This window comes from Parambassis ranga, chromosome 15, assembly GCF_900634625.1.
Source record: "Parambassis ranga chromosome 15, fParRan2.1, whole genome shotgun sequence".
Lineage (NCBI taxonomy): Eukaryota > Metazoa > Chordata > Actinopteri > Ambassidae > Parambassis > Parambassis ranga.
In genome coordinates, this window is record NC_041035.1 from 18159221 (window position 1) to 18177568 (window position 18348).

Consider the following 18348-nt stretch of genomic DNA (forward strand, 5'->3'; position numbering starts at 1 on the left):
CACAGTCTGTGCCTCACTGTTTCTCAATTCTTTGCTCTGCACTGTTGAATGTAATCACAAACACCTAGACAATGATAAGACATGCTTCTAATCCTGCCCGGTGATAACAACCTCTTGAGCGGCACAGGAAGCTGCAGTGACTCTCATCCACTCAGGTGCTTTAAATGGCAGGCTAGCATTACCGCTGTAAGCAGCAGCATTAGCACCTTAAGACAGGTTGAGCATCTTGCATTGATTGCTTATGTTGCCTTGTGCCAAGGTTGTTATTCAACATAAATCTCGAAGATTTTGTAAGTTGGTCACACATGGTAGGGTTTAAATATCAAATTTAAAAGCATGTGGACTTGCGGGTGGGCAGTTAATTAGTTTGAGATCAGGCTCCTGTCTAAAAGACATATTTGGCTTAAAGCTTTCAAACATCATATTATTAGATTTTTAACAGGACAGCATCATACACTTCAGCAGTCTTTAATCCAGACAGTTTTTCCCTAATCGCTGCCCCCCGTCATTATGAAATTTATTTAATTTTATGCAATATGTGGTGATACTATTTAAAGAGAAACAAACCATCTTCCCTTTACTGTCATCCCGAAGGAGAACGTAGCCAACCAAGTGTAGCTTTATCCATGAGCTATTCCGTCTCCAGAGCGTGAAATCTCTCCATTTCTGCTGAGCTGCCCAGAGGACAGTCGAAGCAAAGCTCTGTTCACCACAGCTTCGGAACTGGAGCATTAAATGCAATTTCCAGCAGGTTTGGCTAGGGAGAACAGAGACACTGAGGGGATAAAGAGACAGTTGGCGAAGATGACGGAGGAATAGGGAGGGTTTTGTTTTCAGACAGGGAGGACAAAGCTTCGTTACCGCATGTCATCAGTTGTTTGTTTAGGATGGTTGGTGGCTGTCTCTTTTCTCTCTCTCTGGGGCTCATCAGGTTAAGTGCCCTGCGTGCACGTACACAACACAGCCCCTGTAATGACTAACCGTTTGGATGGTCTCCCAAAACCACAGCAGTGGGGATGATGAGATTGCAGTTTAGTCTGCAGAAGGCTCTGTGTTCCCTTGGTGATAGTCTTCTGTCTTTCACCGTGGAGACTGCTGGGTCACTTCAAGTAGCTCAGGCTTGGAACAGCCTCTGCTACATTTCTATTCACTAGCTTTCGATGTGCACAGCATGATTATGCATTTTGTGTCCAGTCCTTTTTGTGTGCAGTTGCCAGAGTGGTTGTAGCCAAACATTGCTGGATTATGATAGGAGAGTTGTGCAATTCTCGTTCCAGTGCAAGCTGCTGTCCAAAGCACTTCCATTTGCAGCACACTTAGATATGATCCAATTATGTGTCTGTGCGTGTCTGTATCAGTGTGCGCTGGGTGAAAGCAGAAGCCTTTAAAAACCTCTTTAATACAATTGCACATTGAGCTTTTGTCCTGACTCTTAGTCACTTCCTGTCATTGCTGCAGACAGGGGAGCCAGTTTCCCAAATTTAACATGCTTAAAAAGGTGAACTTGAGAAGAAGTGTGCTGCTGAAGTTGTTTTCTCACAGACTCGGAGAGCTCAGAGAGGCAGTTGTAACATTCCCCATCTGGCCCCTGAAAGAGAGTGGAAAAGCTTGTAGCATGGGAGAGAGGATGAAAGTGAAGGGGGGTGGGGGGTGGCAAAGGACATTTAGTACAAGCTTTTCTTGCCAAGGGTCTGTATTGTTAATGCATGTCATGCAGTTTCAGCATGCTCAGCTTTTGTGCCTTGATTCATTGTACTAGCCACTGAGCATGAGAAAAGAGTTCCACAAGGCCTCTTTGTGGAACCCAGTTAGTGACAAGGTCAGACTCAGACAGAAATGTAACCTTTTTTTTTTTGCTTTATACAAAGTATGCACTCCCGCTAACCTCAGTGTACTGACGGCATGTTTCTCTCTCTGGAGTATATTGAGGTGTAAATACATTCCTTATTTAATGTCTCATCCATTTTAACATTTTTTGTTTTATGGCTTTGCTCTCCTTTGGGATTGTTTGCATGCTTGTATTCGATACTTAGAGATTTTGAACCTGCCAAATGTGCTCCTTTATGAGAAATTAGAGTCGCAACTCACTTGATAATGATTTTTATAAGCCTTTAGGCGATGTTACCTATGTGTATGAAGGTTACCCCACTGCCATAACACATTTTGTTTTGCTTATCAGTGAGTTGGAGTTGACAAACTAAATGGTTATCAATGAGTTATTAGCTAATATAATGATTATTATTGCAGCTTAGACATGAGACAGCTCTCTCCCAGGACAATGCATTCACACTTTGTACAGCGTTTAGAGAGCACAGGAGACCTGACCTGGGCATTTCTGCAATGTAAGCTGACTCCTCTGGGACTCGTCCTGGGATGATTCCTCAGCACACACCCAACCATTTTATTTGGTATCTGTTACATGATTTGGCAGCTCTGATGACATTCAGATCCAGTGTCGTACCCACTGCATCGGACATTTAGCGAGGTCCTCCCCAGGGTATTAAGCCTGATGCAGGGTATCCATTACTTCTCCCTGCTGCTCACCAAGTCTTACTTTATTCCATTGGCAGGTAAAGCAGATACCTGGAGCTTTCAGGACTTATGAAATTTTTATAGCTGTCCACAAGTTGCCAAATATATTACACAACAGATGTCTGTCTTCAGCACCCACAGCTTGACGTACAGTCATGAGCTCAAGACTTGACAAGCTGTTTGTGTCCTCACCATCGCACATCACAGATTCATGTTTCAAGTTTATTGGAGGCAGAAAAGAAGTTTGGTTGACGAACTCAGCTCCTTTAATCTTAAGCATGTAAAAGGAACATGGCAGTAGCTGAGCAAGGTCTTCTGAGGACACATGGTGTCCTTACATTTGGATGACACAACCCGTGGCAGTTAAATCCCTGTGCGTTTTGGCCACAACAACTTTCTGCCAACTCCTTAAATTAGCTTAGGTAATGAGTCTCTCACCAGAATATCGAACATTCTCCTCTAGAATAGCAAGCATTAGATATTGAAGCTAAATCTGGATTCGAGTAGCAGCTTGAAACAGTAGTTGTTGATTTGTTATTGAGATAGTAGAAATAACAAAGCTATGTAAGAAGAAAAGTCTCTTAGCACGTTGCCCAGTAGCACGTCTCCCTTGAAAGCAGCGAAGCAGCAGTAGAGGACTGTTTGTACTGGGCTATCTCGAGGTGTGATTTTGCATAAATGTGTGAATGTGAAGCAGGCAACAAATGCACGCTTGGGCATTGTTGTCTGCATAGATGTATCTGCTTAAGAAACAACTTGAGATGTGTGATCTTTTGGGATTGAATGAATTTGTAGCAGCCTCACTCCCACTATCCTGTAAAGTTCAGGGAGATAGACCTGCTTTCATACGCTATTTCTAAGCAGCTAAAGATCATCCTGTGTGTGTGTGTGATAATTAACTTTTGGTTTTGTCTTCCAGGGTTCTAAGCGTCTTCTGAGATCAAATGAGTATGTCCTCCCACCCAGTGGACTGATGGAGACAGATCTGGAGCTCACATTCTCACTACAGGCAAGCACTCTAACATTATACTGTGAATTCTTACACTTGACAGGCAGGATTGTGTTGAAGTCTTTAACTGCTCTGGTGTCCCTTCTTGCTGCTTTGGTGTTAACTTGTTTTTACAGATCAAAAGTGCGAAGTCTAATGATGCATGCTTAAATATGGGTTGTCTGCAGTGTGTTGAATAGATAAAATTAGGCTCAATTGTTTAGATGGAAACTAAACACTGTATAAAAAAACACAGCACAGTACAGGCTGAAACTAAAGTCTGACTTTTTTTGTTTTGTTTTCAGTACCCCCATTTTCTAAAGAGGGATGCCAACAGATTGCAGATTATGCTACAGAGGAGGAAACGTTACAAGAATCGAACCATCCTGGGCTACAAAACCTTGGCTGTCGGAGTTATCAATATGGCCGAGGTATGGCTGTCTGGTTGCCTGAACTGGGGCGCATTACTTTCACTCATTTCCTTTCATGTTTTATTGTCAGCCATTTCATTTCTCTTGAGGAAAATGACATTTCGCTCTGAGCTGGTGATTGCTTTCTTCCCTGACAGTGATAGACACATCTATTAATGTCTGTGTGTATCATGTCTTGGTTGCCAGAGAGACCCCCCCCCCCCCAGTGATACACATTATTTCAGATGATTCATTCTCATCACACATACTGCTATGTGAGATTATAGACCATCTGGACCTGAGTTTATATGCTGCTTGCTGCAGGGATAGATCAAGTAGACATACAGAATTCATTGCATGTATGACTTGTCTTCTTCTTCCTTAGCTAACTATGGAGTGGGGGCTTTACTGCAGACTGTTATGTCCGGATGTAACGCTATGGTATTTTTACATTCAGAATAGTAATATTAGTTTTTCCTAACAATGGCTGTTTATGTGGAGATCGAACTTTGAAACGTTGCTGTTTATTGTGCCAGCTTGTGGGTCTGCATTGATGGAGGTCAGTGGGGCATTTTCGATAGCAGGCGTACTACTATGTATACTAATGGACTCAACTGGGATTCATACAGTAGATATGGATCAATAAAAACATCTTGATCAGGACATAATTACTTTGGTGTTTGTTTGCGGAGAGAGATTTGAAAGATTCCGGCCTAGATGTTGAGCGTCACGTGTATTTGGGGAAACACAGGTGACATTTCTCCATTTCTAATTAAAGCAACAGATGTGCTGTCGATGCTCAGCCAAAGTTGTTTTCCAGCAGTAGCTGCAGGACAGGAATTGATTGATAGCTGAAAAACAAGACTAATGCATTATTGTATTTTAAAACACCACTCAACTGCTGTGTGGTTTTGGTATTCGCCGCAGTGAACATCCCACAGGTTTCTATGAATAAAGCTAGATTGGCCATTATTGGCTTCTGTTGGGTAATTATGTTGTCATCTGCTGTAGAGTAAACCCTCTTGTGCCCTCATCCTGAAACTATCGAGGCATTGTGTGGGAGGAAGTCACTTATTGGACTTTGCATGAAGCATTGAAGTGCACCCTTGCCAGTGTTTGAGCAAAATGAGCCTATTGCCCGCGCAGCATTTCATCACATGAAATATTGAAAGCACCCCCCAGATAGAACTTAGAATGAAAGCTCATTCATTCTCATCTGAATCAGAACAGTGTACGCAATTCCTATTGCAATGTGTGACTGCAAGATATGTGCAAATTGGCTCATTTAAGTATTTAGAATAGCTTTTAATCAGTCGGTAAATCACTGTGAGCATAAAGCAGTGTAACAGAAGCCATTTTAATCTCTGTTGGATCATCATCGGCTCAGTAAAGAGACAGATAACATTAGTCCTGTTCCATCCTGTCTGTCTGTTGAAGAAGCGTTAGGTTTGTAATATTTGCTGCTTCAACATGATCCTCAAGTGATTGATAGACACGGAAATTGTACAAGACTTACAGGCATCTGGGCTTAAGGGATTGTGATGTTGAGACTAATAAAATGCATGTGTCAAGTGTCAGAAAAGATGACATTATCAGAAACATGTCAGGGGGAGAGGTGGAATAAAACTAATGAGGTGTCATGTATACTTTGGTTTAGAGATCCTTTTTCGAACGAATTCTAAATTTGATGCCTGCCCTCGATGTTAAACTATGTCCAGGTGATGCAACACCCAACAGACGGAGGACAGATCCTCGGTCTCCATAGCAACGTGAAGGAGGCGCCAGTGCGTGTGGCGGAGATCAGCGTGTACTCACTGTCCAGCCAACCCATTGACCATGAGGACGGTAGCAGCCAGGCCGGTCGCAAGACCAAAACCTCAGGTGGGCACCGTCATCTCCTACTTCCCTACGTGGGTCTTTTAAACGGGCCTGCGCCTGTGTGCCGCCCCGGCCAAATCCTGTCTGTAATTTCAGCCTTCACTCTTGAGCCAGCCATCCCTGCCCAGGCCTCTCTCCTCCCTCCTTACACATGGCTTCTATTTCCCAACTGAGGACAGAATACACTCTATTAATCCCAGGCCTGCCGATGGCCAGGGATATGTTATTCTCTTCAGCCATGGTTGTAATGTTGATTTGAGAGTTGAACAGATGTAGGGCCTATTACCTTACACTGCTCTAATTCTGGACGGGGGGGGGGGGGGGGGATATTGGGCCCTGTTCGGACTCCATGCCTTCATCCTGCTGTGCTGATCCCTTGCTGTTCTGGATGTTATTAGGAGGCTGCTCAAACATAACAGATGAGCTCATGCACCAAGTATTAAACGAGTGTCACTCCAAGGGAAAGAAAGATGTTTATCTTTCTCCTCTCCACAGTGATCCCTAATAGTATCCATCCCATGTAGGAACGGAGAACAGGATGTTTCACAGGCAAAAGGAAGTTTGAATTAGCTGTTAGAAAAAAAAAAATCCTTCACCTGATGTGTCCTCAAACACAATAAAGTCTGCCTCTTTAGGAATATGGCTATTCTAACCATTGAAATACGACATTATAAAAGAACAATGGCGTGATGTTTCAACCGCTGAGATATCATTAAAACTTAATCAGAACATGAGACATGGAACACTAAAACCTCTGCAGTCTCATTTGCATACAGAAAATTAGTTTTATTACTTTTCAGCAAGCAAATTTAGCATTTAATTATGTGCTTAGAAATAGCACTGCAGCTCCATGTATGTATGTTCATCCTTCTTGCCAGGTAGTCAAAACAATTCATTACTGACAGAGAAGGACTGGAAATGAAGCAACTTTATTTATTTATTTATTTATCAAGACAAGTTATAAAATTGCTTTTGGGCTCGCCCTGATATCTAGAGACGCCAGGCTTGCTTTAAACAGAAGGAGGGGTAACCATGTCAACAACATGTGGCATTTGCAAGTATAGGTGAATCAACATAAGCTAAAATGTAAAGTGGTACCCAGCTTATATGAAGGTAAACATCATCATTGTCATTATGTGTTTTTTTAAATTGGGACAGCTGCATCTGCTGCTGTAATGTTTTATAAACAAGAGTTAACAATGCTAACTTTACCATACCATTCACTCTGTCAATGGCATGTGTTAAATAATCACCTTTTTGCCACAGCCTTTGTGGTCATTTTTGACCTACATCAAAACACAAAAATATGACAAACACTCATGAAGCATGCCGACTGGAGCAGCAGTGTACTGGAAACAGGTTTTCATGTACACTGTAGATGAAAATCTTGATTCTTGCCAGTTCTAAGTGAATGTAAAAAAGTGAACATTGCTGGAAATGCTTCATTGGTTTATTTTCGGCCTTCCCTTAAAGTTAGTACTGGTGATTGTAGAATTTAAACTGGTACCGATTACCAAATTATTGGTATTTTCTTTATGTTCGGCTGCATTACATTGTTGCTCTTCAGTGGCAGTGTAAGGACAGATTTCACTAAGAAAACACTAGATTTAAAATTGAGTATCTGAGGCTTGACTGAAATATAATTCAGCAGTAATAATGTGGTAGCCTTGAAACACTGCTTGCTGTTTGATTTTCAGTTTTCTCTCTTTTCTGATTCGTTCTGCTGTTTTAATCTTATTTTATGTGTGTGTGTGTGTGTGTTTGTGCATTTATGGCTGGCCTACCTCAGACCGCTCACCAGACATGGATAACTACTCTGAAGATGATGACGACAGCTACTCGTCAGAGCAGGAAGCCAGCGACGATGCCGTTCATGGACAGGTTGGTGCCAGTCAATGCTTTGGTCAACACAGATCTGCAGTATCAAGTGAAATTAAATTCATGTGTGCTTTAAAAGAAACTTACTTTTTAAATAGCCAAACAAAATTACTCAGGAATTTAGAAACCTGATGTTTATTCTACGTATTTCAGGATCTCTATGATGAAGATGACGAGGTTAGGAAGCCCAAGAAAGCCCGGAGGAAAATGATCCGAACCACCTCCATGACGAGGGTTAGTATGAGAAGAATGTAAGATCCGTGTTTGCTGTTGCACAAGCTTTTAAAAGGAAAGCACACACTGCGTTCCATTTGTTCAAGCCATTAGGACGGCGTGGATGAGCATGTAAATGAACAGTGTGTGTTCACTGGCCTGATTATAATGGTCTTTATATAGAATGGCTATGAATGAGTAATCCAGTGAACAGTTACTGGGAGAACTTATGAGCCTGAACCCAGCTGTCATGCTTATTTGATCGGGACAGCAGAGGGTTATTTTTTCATTATTGCATATTTTTTTTCTATTTTTACAGCAACCTAATTTCAAGCAGAAATTTGTGGCCTTGCTGAAGAGGTTCAAGGTAACAGATGAGGTGAGTTGTAAAGGGAAAATAATAGTTTTTTTGTTTTGATTGACACCCAGAAGAACATGTTCAGTGTCAAAGCAAATGAGCGATACAGCACACCCCCAGAATGTCTCTGTCCTCCTGTTACAAGGTCTCCAGTAAGTCAGCTGTGGATCTTGCAGTTATTAACCACCCGTGGGTCAGAAAGAAGTAATCTGAGTATTGAATGCCTAAACAGCATATTGCTTCATTGCTGCTAATGTGACTCCTGACATCACTGCCACAACAGAGCTACAGGCATCATCATGCTGTTAGGCTGCATTACCTCTGTGCTAATGGATGTGTGATTCATACATTTCCATTAGCAGTGATTCATATGCAGAATCCATTAACGGCCTTATTCTCAACCACTTAATGTAATGTTAGATGCATTGTTTAGGTTTTTATTTCCTTAAGTACTTCTGAATAAATGTTTCTACATAATAGCTTGTAATCGGGTCATCAGCAGGATGTCGGCCAGTTGTTTGCAGCCAACCCCTACTTGTCCATTAATACATAATCTGTGCCGTTAGAATAATAATAATAATAATTATCACTGACCTGTGAAATCTATAGGAGCATTGAGACATGCATTGCTTCGTATCTCCTCCTTTTAGTATCAGAAACGTTTTATTTTTGATCGATCAGGAATGGTATGGAAGAATGCAAAACCAAGCTCTATATGTTTGCAAAGGCCTCCAGGCCATCAGAGGTGGTGTTGTTTGCTCGATGGTTCTGGAAGCTCCAGGTGGCCCAGTGATCTTTTATCACATTCCCTGTCACTAATCTCTTGCTTGTGGCTAGGCAGCGTGCAAGGCTCTATAAATACATAGCCAGGAGGAGGAGAGGGGACAGACTGTGTTTATCTGCTCCCTGCCAGCTTCTGCACTTATGCAGTGGCATTAATCACCTGATTAGTCCACAATCCTGCCTGTGTGCAGTTCCTATGATATACATCCCCACTGTGCAGCTGGCAGGGCGAGGCTCAGCACCTTAGCTCTTCTAACACTCACTTACCTTTTAATTGCCCAGCTTAGAATCAATGCGAGGATGTATTTATTGTATAGATTTCCTGATTTTACAGCCTTGGAGCCTTCAAGCTCCATTAGCTCAGCTGTGAAATTGATTGACTTATGTACATCACCAGTCATGTCCTTCACTTATTTAACCCATAACCATTATTACACTGATTATGGTCTAATGACACTATGTCCATGCTACATGGCAGGTCCTGGACTCAGACCCTGTTGATCAGACCCAGGAGGTGGAGGAGGATCTGGACTTACTTTACGACAGTTTGGAGGTCTACAACCAGAGTGACAGTGGGCCAGAGATGGAGGACAATGAGAGCGTTCTCAGCACTCCCAAGCCTAAACTCAAGTATGTGACGCTTCTAGCAAAGACTAACCTTAACACATTAACTCACTTAATAACTTAATGGAGAGGCTATTTCCAGAGACGGTGGAGTCTCTGGACTCAGTAATTGGTTGTAGAGCTCTATCTGGGGTTCGAGATGATTTGTATATGACAGACTCAAGAAAAGACACGATAACCAGCTCCAGTGATTCTATCACGCGTTCATTTGGAGTCATCTGAGCAGGGCGCCCACTACCAGGGACAGTTGCCACAGCACAAAATCCATTAATAGACATGTTTTCTGACAACTGATTAGAATCTAACATCTCTGAGTTTGCTTGCAGAGCAAACATTTTCTGATACCTGGAAGACACGCTTCACTTCAGCAGATGCTCTCTTCACATTGCAAATTGCTGATTAACCAAGAGGCTCACATGCTTTTTTCAGTTTAATATGTTAGATATGAAAAGTAATGGCTGGATGAGGTTCATGCTAGAACTGTCCACTGGTCTTTTGGAGCCTTTCCTTATTTCTTTTTCTTTCCATTTAAAACGGCGTCCTTGCATTTGCCCATCTTTAGCCAGGATGGTTCCACTTTGGCAGCACATGCTGTTAGGTCACAGGTCATAGGTCAGACACCACAGGAAGTGAAGATGCAGCTGCATCTTTTTTTGTAACATTTAATGAGTTAATTCTAACATACATTCTAAATGTTCCCAGCATGCCTTACCTTTAAACCAAAAATATTTTTCTGAAATGTATTTTACTAATTAAAATGTCTTTTCTTTCTTCAGGCCGTTTTTTGAAGGAATGTCTCACTCCAGCTCTCAGACAGAAATTGGAAGCATACACAGCCACAAAAGCCAGCAGAGAGAGCTGTCATGTCCTGTAAGTTGATCACTCTATGAACCGAACCACTCTGTTTACCCAAAACGTTCTGCCTCTGTATTATTGTAGAGGTTCGTCTTGTAAACACAGTTATGTAAAGAATCTGCTTCAGTGTTTAAATGCCTGGCAGTCCTCTGTGCTTATTGTGGTTCAGGGATTCCCGAGGATACTACAGTCAAATATTTTGGGCATGAGCGCAATGCAGCCACCAACAGAAAAGCATGGGAGAGCCAGCAGTCCTTACCCTATTCACCCTCGCAGCCCTCCAGTATTTATAGGGACCGACACCGAATGACCTTTCCACCACCATCCACACACACACACACAGTGAGACACAAATATGCTCCCATGCTCAGAGGGAAGATTGGATGGAGCAATCCTGGACTCCTACTCAGAGATTTATGGCCCATTGGAACAACAAGGGCAGAGAAAGAGAGGCATGTTGAGTGTGATGGCGAGAGAAGAAGCGCTGTTTATAAATATCTGGGAATCCATTTTAGCTTGTAATAAAATAGCCCCGAGCATTTCGTAGTGCTTTAGCCCACCATTTTGCTCAGTAAATATTCTGTTTGACACCATAAATGTGTTTTGCAGCCGGAGCGGAAAGTCTTTGATCCGCCGTTGACATAAATACAACTTGATGTTAGATGACAATAAAGTTAAATCTAATCTAATCTAATTTAGTGGAGTACACCTGAGCACACAAATGTGTGCGTTATACCTCTAGGGGTTTATAAATGAATAGGCGGCTGTAAATATACAGACACTTTCAAAGATGAATATAAACATGTGGAGTTGTAACTGTGAAATTGTTCCGTTATTCATCCTACAAGTGGGCAGTCACGACCTGAGGAGATGGAGCATAACGCTTCCATTCAAAGCTGTGACATTTTGTCATTAGTTTTCACCCGAAGAGTGACCTCCATGGTTAAAATAACCCGATGTGTTTTTACCCTGCAGAGTGGAGAATTTCTGACCGTGGACAGATGCAAAGTGCAAGGGAGCCGATATCAAGATGACAGCATCACAGACACAACCACTGGGGTAGGTCTTTTGAACAGCTGGACCTTTTTTTTATATATATATGAAAACTCCTTGAGCATCTCTTTCTCTCTCACAATCTTACTTTTCCAACCCCCTGCTCTCTCTACTTGAGTGCTCCATCCTCCCATGGGTCTTAGTTGTTTTCAGAGAAAAAGCAGAGAGGCAGGCAGTGTGCGAGGGCAGGCAAGCCGAGCATTCATCCATTATGGATCAGGAGAGCAGACAAGGCATCTCCTTGCTGTATACATTTTGACTGATGAGGATCGAATCAGGGGTGTTTGTTGTTGTTTTCATGCTGTCGGGTCAATCTAAACCTTGTTCATCTAGCCCCAGCCCCCCCACTGAGCGCCAAGCAGCCGGCTCAGAGCACCACTCCACTAACCCAGTTTCAACTGAATATATATGCAAGCTGCAGGAGCAGTGATTTCTCTGCCTCCTGCTAAGAGACCATGACATTTTTTTTCTCTCTCTACTGCCACAATGGACTTGCATCATAATCTCCAAACTAAAAATCTGAAGTATTCTGACTCATGACACATGCAGATCTGCAGGTCATAATGTAATTTAATTGTAAAATACATGTAAAATGTGGCTTCTACCTCATGAGTGAATTTCTACCAATTGTTTATAGGTAATGTTTTACCCTTAAATTGAAGGGCAGGGGGAGCCAATTGTGTCAAGATCTGCTCAAAGATCAGTGGAGTGCAGCAAACAAATCAATAAGAAATCATTGAGCATCCTAAGGTCACCCACACACAGTTGGCAAGTGGATTTTGCAGACCTCATTTATCACATAAATCTATTCATATCTGCTCTCTTTTTAACCAAAATACATTTTTTGTTGTTTTTTTTTGTTGCTTTGTAATTTATTGTTGTAGGCTTTTAACTGAGCTCAGTGGCTATAAAACAAAGATATCAACACTTCCTAACAGTGCTCCCAGTGCTGCTGAGAAAGTGTTATAAATGTTATCGTATGTCTGGAATGCTGCAGACAGTGTCTGTCCTGTCCTCTTGGCTCACCTCACCACCCCATTTGTTTCAGGAACCAGAGATTGATGACAATGGTCCAGGGCCCGGAGAGGTGAGCAGCTGGGATGTCAACACTGAGCGGGTGACCACCACTGTTGGCAAGCTGTGCAAGACAGAGTCCCAAAACCACATGTCTCCCAGGTAAACCGCTGATGACAGCATCTGGAAATAAGCTCTTAATGTAGTCAGCATCACTGTCTTCTCATGAAATGTCTGAGTTCTGTGGAGTGTGTCCTTTGTCATGTGTTTTGAGCTCTGTGCTGTGTCTCCTCTACAGTAAAGTGGAAAACAGACTGCAGAGACGTCCTCGCAGCACGTCCATGAAGGACAGACAAAACTCCAAAGCTCAGAGCGACAGGACCAGCAGCATGGAGAGTGAGTGCTCCCCAGACTCACGACTCATAGCGCAGGTAAACAACACAGAGATCTGTGGGCAGAACACATCTGCCCAGTGGAAATGTCCTTCTGTAGGCGCATGTCAGTCAGACCCTCTGCTCCTTATTTGTCTCAAAGGTTCCAAGGAAGTCTGTGTATGACCAGCTGAACCAGATCCTCATCTCTGACGAGCGGCTACCAGAGAGCATCATCCTCATCAACACTATGGAGTGGCAGGGACAGGTGGGCCCTTTCAGTCATGAACTGCTTTCATTTCGTCATACATGCAGTAGAGAACATGTTAGCCCTGTTGGTAAGCATAACATTATTGCAGAAAGACACAAATGTAGTTTGCTTGTATGCACTCTGCTCATCCCGGTGGCATGTTTTTCCTGCCTTTTTTCCAACCCAGCCTCTTGTTAAATCCATTAACTCATCGTGTCCCTCTCATGTGTGTTTCTGTGCAGTATGTAGCCGAGTTGCTCCATGAACAGGGCCAGCCCATTGTGTCCACCTGCTCTGCTGCCGATGTTCAGGCTGCCTTCAACACCATCGTTACTCGCATCCAGAGATTGTGAGTCACATGCATACACATGCATCGGATGATTGACACAAGCCATTGGAAAGTGTGATCCGGTTGCTCAGACCAATCCTATCGCTCCTGTTATTGGTCGTGTGTTTATGGTGGCTCCTTGCCAGGAATGTCAGGATGCTATTGCTCATCTGCTGAAGTGCTCCCTGTCTGCGAACCCATTCTTTCAGAATCTGCTTGTTTTCTCATGAAAAGCTGAAATGCAGCTTTCTCCGTCCTTTTCCTGGATCCATCTGCTTGGGCTGTCATCTCCGCAGGGTTTCATGTCAGCAGGAGATGAGGCTCGTCTCCGTGTTTGCTATACAGCTTCTGTTAGACGTGTTTTCTTTCTAATCCAGCTCAACTGCAACTATTCAACGCTGATCACACCTGCGTCAGTCAACCTGTTTACTCCAGCTGAGGCCATGTCATGTAGAACCATGCACGTCTCTGACATGCCTGCTCAGTGCTGTCTCTGCCTTCACTGGCTGTCGGATTTCCTTTTTCAAATTTTGCTGAGAGTAAACTTTTCAATTGAATTCAAAGATTAAGATTCAAATTCTGCCTGTTAGACAACATGTCCTCAAAATAGTCCCTCCGATGTCTGAAATGTAAATTCATGTAAACACTATGATATTGAGATCATGTTGGTGTGTTTGTCAGTGAAGGATTTAAAATACTGTAGCATTTACATTAGCATCAGAAAAACGTAGATGCAAGTACCCAGCATTAAATATTCTAACATAATCTGACTCTTAAGAAAGGTAAGACCGGTTTAAAAGCAGAAAAATCCTAGAGATGAATCTTAGGCTTAGACCTTTATGAGTTCTCCCACACCCTCGCTGACCTACAGTTCTGACAGATCTTTGTCGTTCTCTTAATTCCTCATCTCTTTTCTCTCCTCTCCAGCTGTAACTGCAATGCACAGACCCCTCCGACTATAAAGGTAGCAGTGGCAGGGGACCAGAGTTACCTCAGCACCATCCTGAGGTTCTTTGTGGAGCAGCTGGCCAATAAGACACCTGACTGGCTCAGTTACATACGCTTCTTGGTGATCCCCATTGGTAAATCAACTGATTATAGGACAAATTCCACAGAGACGTTGTTCCATATTTCTAGCATTGTTTCATGATTTATCCCCCTCCCCCCCTTTTTTTCAGGCTCGCACCCCCTGGCAAAATATGTGGCCTCCTTTGACAGCAGGTTCAACAGCATCTTTATGGACACCGCATGGAGGGAGCTGTTCTGCAGGACAGAGCGGCCCGCCTCAGGTAGGATGCACAGTTCTGGTTTCTGGCTACAAAGCAAGTCTGCGTGTCTAATGTGCAGCCAGCATGAAAGGGAAAGAAATAGGGTTAGAGTACAGGTCAGACGCTGATGAATGGGGGAGGGAAAGTGATTTCTTCCAATTGCAAAAGACAGCTACAGCCTGTTTTAGATCATGATGCTCTCTGTAAAGCATCTGCTGCTGCTGTGGAGATGACCACCAGACTTTCACCCCAAAGCCTTTACAGCAGATTGTAAAACAGATTGTGAAAACAAAGATATGTCTTGTATGTAAATGTGAATCATCACAAGACCATACATTCTGTTGTTGTGGTTTGTTTTCCACTTACTACACATCTGCAGTGGTGTTAGCACTGGAGGTAATCACCACATGCTATTTACAGATGTATTATATGTGTTGGGATTAATCCAAGCAGCCACAACAAAGACTTAATCTGTTTATTTTAGGATTTTCTGTTTTTTTTTCATTCAAACCAATCAAGGCTTATCACCTTCATCTCTTTTCCACCAATTAATTCACTTAATTGCATCCCACGAGTCACAGTGTCAACCACTATTTTGATTTTTTCAGACAGGGTTGCATGAAAAAAGTTGTCATTTGGACACAGAAGGTGGTTTTTGATAGGAGTACGCCCGCTGCCTTAGTCCTGTGGACCTTTTGTTTGACACTTTATCTTACGTGTCAAACGGCTGACTCCTTAATGACATGTCATACTCAGCAGCCCCCATCTCTTCAGTTCAATGGAATGTAAATGATAAATGCTCGGCCTCCTAGCTGTCTGCTTTATGAGGAAAATTAGCGTTCGCATCAATTGTCTCGCAGCTTGTTAGTCAGAGACATAAAGACATAAAACAGGAGAGGCATGTTGTTAACAAGCTGTCTCTCGTCTCCCTGCAGAAAACATTGATGTAGCGGGAAGAGTTGTCCAGTATCTGGCTGGTGCTAATGTGTCCCACCAGTTCCCCATCTCAGAAGCCATGCTCACCTACAAACAGAAGAGGTAAAGTGATTTCAGATCAAGCGTTTGAAGTGTTTATGCACTGCATCTGTTTTATCTGTGTGTGTGCACGTATGTATTTGTGCTCTTTGTGCTCAAAGCAAGTCTCTGTTGCTGTGATTTTTAACTTGACATCTACTGATAATTCTGTTTTATCTTATTAAAATCAGTCCCACAGCTAATGTGGTCATGGCAGCTCAGCCCATCGTTAAGACTTGAAGTGAACGTCAGCTGTACTGCATGAGGAACGTGAATTAATGTGCATGCAGGCATGAGGCTACAGACACATCCATTAAACACACATAAAAAAAAATCATCAGTTCAGACGCACATCAGTTTATTCTGACACCAACAAGCCCAGAAGATGCAGGTTAGAGTTGATTTTCCAAATGTTTAACACTCAGAGACACACTCAGCAGGCAGTCCGTTGCATTTCTATGTGCATTTGCTTGTTTTTATTCTGAGCATTGACCAAACCCTTCCCCTCTTTGTGAGAGTGGCTTCCTATTGGTCAGAAGGTACTAAATACAAACACAGTTTTAACACTGTTGCATTCCTTCTCCCCCCCCCTTTCCCCTTTTGATTTGCATTCAAGGAAAAGAAGTTTGTATTTTGATTTTTATATCAGGTATCTAATTCAACTCGTTTTGTTTTTGCCCTCCCTTTTCCCCCCTCCTCCATTTGGCTTGAGCCCCTTTGCTGTGTCTCCTAACATTTCCCCTTTCACTCTCGATACTCTCTGTAACCTCACGTCGCACTCTGTCCTGACTTTGTCTTTGGTTTGGTGTGACTCTGTCCTCTGTGTTGTTGCTGTGAAGATTTGCCTAACAACCTGTAAAAAACAATATATTCACGGAGTGGAGTGGTTTTCTTACGTTAAACTAAAAATAAATTGCACATTTTGCTACAATTCTTTGCTAAGCTCATGTATAGATTTATAGCTGCCAACATAACCATGAAAAATGAACTGTCACTGATAATGAAATGAAATTCCAGTATCAGTGACGGGTGTTTTGGAGCAGTATGGCAACACATTGATTCATTATATTCTGGTTTTCCAAAAACCTCTGAGATGTTTTTAATGAGAACAATTTAATTGTATTAAAAGCTGGGTGAGAATACTGATTTCCATCTGGAGCTAGCTGCGCCAGCTGTTCACCAAATTAAAGTTAGGTTTCATAGAAAGCAAAAATAAGACCAACAAGAAACGTATAGATCACAAATTTCCTGTATAATGAATGAGTTTTAACAAGATGGGCTCAACCATTATTATTACATGTTATTGTAGCTGATTAAATTGACAAAGAACAAATTGCTATAATATGACCGGTTTATAGGTTTACAAGGATTATTAGTGGCCTGAAATAAATGCATTTTAGATATGGTGCAAATGAATGAGCAAATTACATGTGATAATAGTTGGAGTGCTTCTAACAAGCTTGCGTTTTTCCACTAATCAATACCTATGTTGACAAAGAGTGGCACAGGCAGGTTCGTGTGGGAACTCTCTCTTTACACTGGACAGATGCTTTGTAGCAGTAATACACACATGACTAAAGTCTTTGCTCACGCAGCTTTACGTCGTGCGTTCATGTATAGATCTGTTAAAACTAGCTAAGTGCAGTTCAGACCAGCGTGTGTTTTGCTGGGTCATGCAGCTGTATTACCAAGCGCAGCTTCAGTTCAGTAGATCAGACAGCAAAGGAGCTGCTGAGACTGGAGTCAGCAGTAATGTGCATATCTTTCACCTGAAAAGGGACCCATGGTCAGACCAAGTCTACATTATTCAGAGAATATTATTACTGCGTGTCCCTGCTGTTAAACATCCTTTTCTGTTTGGACTTTAGCAGCTTAAAGCTCAGAAATGACTGCTTTTGTTTGTGGAGTCACGATATCTAACACTTTTCTAATGAGGCTTAAATACATATTTAGTGCTGACCTCATCTGCAGCAGTTCACTGATCTGCTTTCGTCCCACCAGTCCTGCCTGGTGTGGGTCATACACTGACTGTTACTAAGTGCCTCTGTAAAGAAGGTGAACTATCCTTCAAGATTTGGATCCTAACATCTCTGAGGGGACTGTGTTCCTGTCTGAGCCAGCAGCGATCGATTTGGGTGCATGAAAACACTGAAAGAGGATCATGGGGCAGTTTAGGAGTTGTACTCTTGGTTGTTGGAGGACATTTGTGTTACTATAACAACTGACTGAATTAGCCCAAGCTAAGACTTTTGATAGCATGCATAAAATAGGCTCTCTTATCCCGGTTACTGGCTGACATGAAAGACCCCCTCTACTTCTGGTTGTAAGGAGCGGTCCTCTCATTCATTTCATTGTAACGTGACCCCAAGACGACCCCCATTCCACACCAGAGCCAGTCATGTGCCATTTCCGCTGCAATGGGACATGGTGCAGGCCATGTCACAGCCATCTTCCTTCCAGGACCATTGAGTGTTCATGTGCACCTCTGGAGTGTGGAAAACCCACCTCTGGTCACACTGACAGAGTTTCTG

General features: G+C 42.6%; 1 protein-coding gene across 2 annotated transcripts in view; it reads left to right on the forward strand.

The window, feature by feature from the left end:
* LOC114446848 (phosphofurin acidic cluster sorting protein 2-like) overlaps window positions 1-18348 on the forward strand; it is a 38471-nt gene that overhangs the window by 15876 nt on the left and 4247 nt on the right. Inside the window, exons 3-19 of one of the 2 annotated variants that reach the window (XM_028422678.1) lie at window positions 3452-3541; window positions 3826-3951; window positions 5649-5811; window positions 7598-7689; window positions 7840-7920; window positions 8219-8278; window positions 9519-9670; window positions 10441-10534; window positions 11495-11578; window positions 12621-12748; window positions 12885-13017; window positions 13121-13225; window positions 13450-13556; window positions 14463-14617; window positions 14714-14824; window positions 15739-15841; window positions 16434-18340. In XM_028422678.1, the coding sequence (XP_028278479.1) occupies window positions 3452-3541; window positions 3826-3951; window positions 5649-5811; window positions 7598-7689; window positions 7840-7920; window positions 8219-8278; window positions 9519-9670; window positions 10441-10534; window positions 11495-11578; window positions 12621-12748; window positions 12885-13017; window positions 13121-13225; window positions 13450-13556; window positions 14463-14617; window positions 14714-14824; window positions 15739-15841; window positions 16434-16779 (2130 nt within the window). In that variant the 3' untranslated portion in view covers window positions 16780-18340. Of the gene's footprint in view, window positions 1-3451; window positions 3542-3825; window positions 3952-5648; window positions 5812-7597; window positions 7690-7839; window positions 7921-8218; window positions 8279-9518; window positions 9671-10440; window positions 10535-11494; window positions 11579-12620; window positions 12749-12884; window positions 13018-13120; window positions 13226-13449; window positions 13557-14462; window positions 14618-14713; window positions 14825-15738; window positions 15842-16433; window positions 18341-18348 lie in introns of those variants that run through there. The other variant, XM_028422677.1, reaches the window with a different exon arrangement.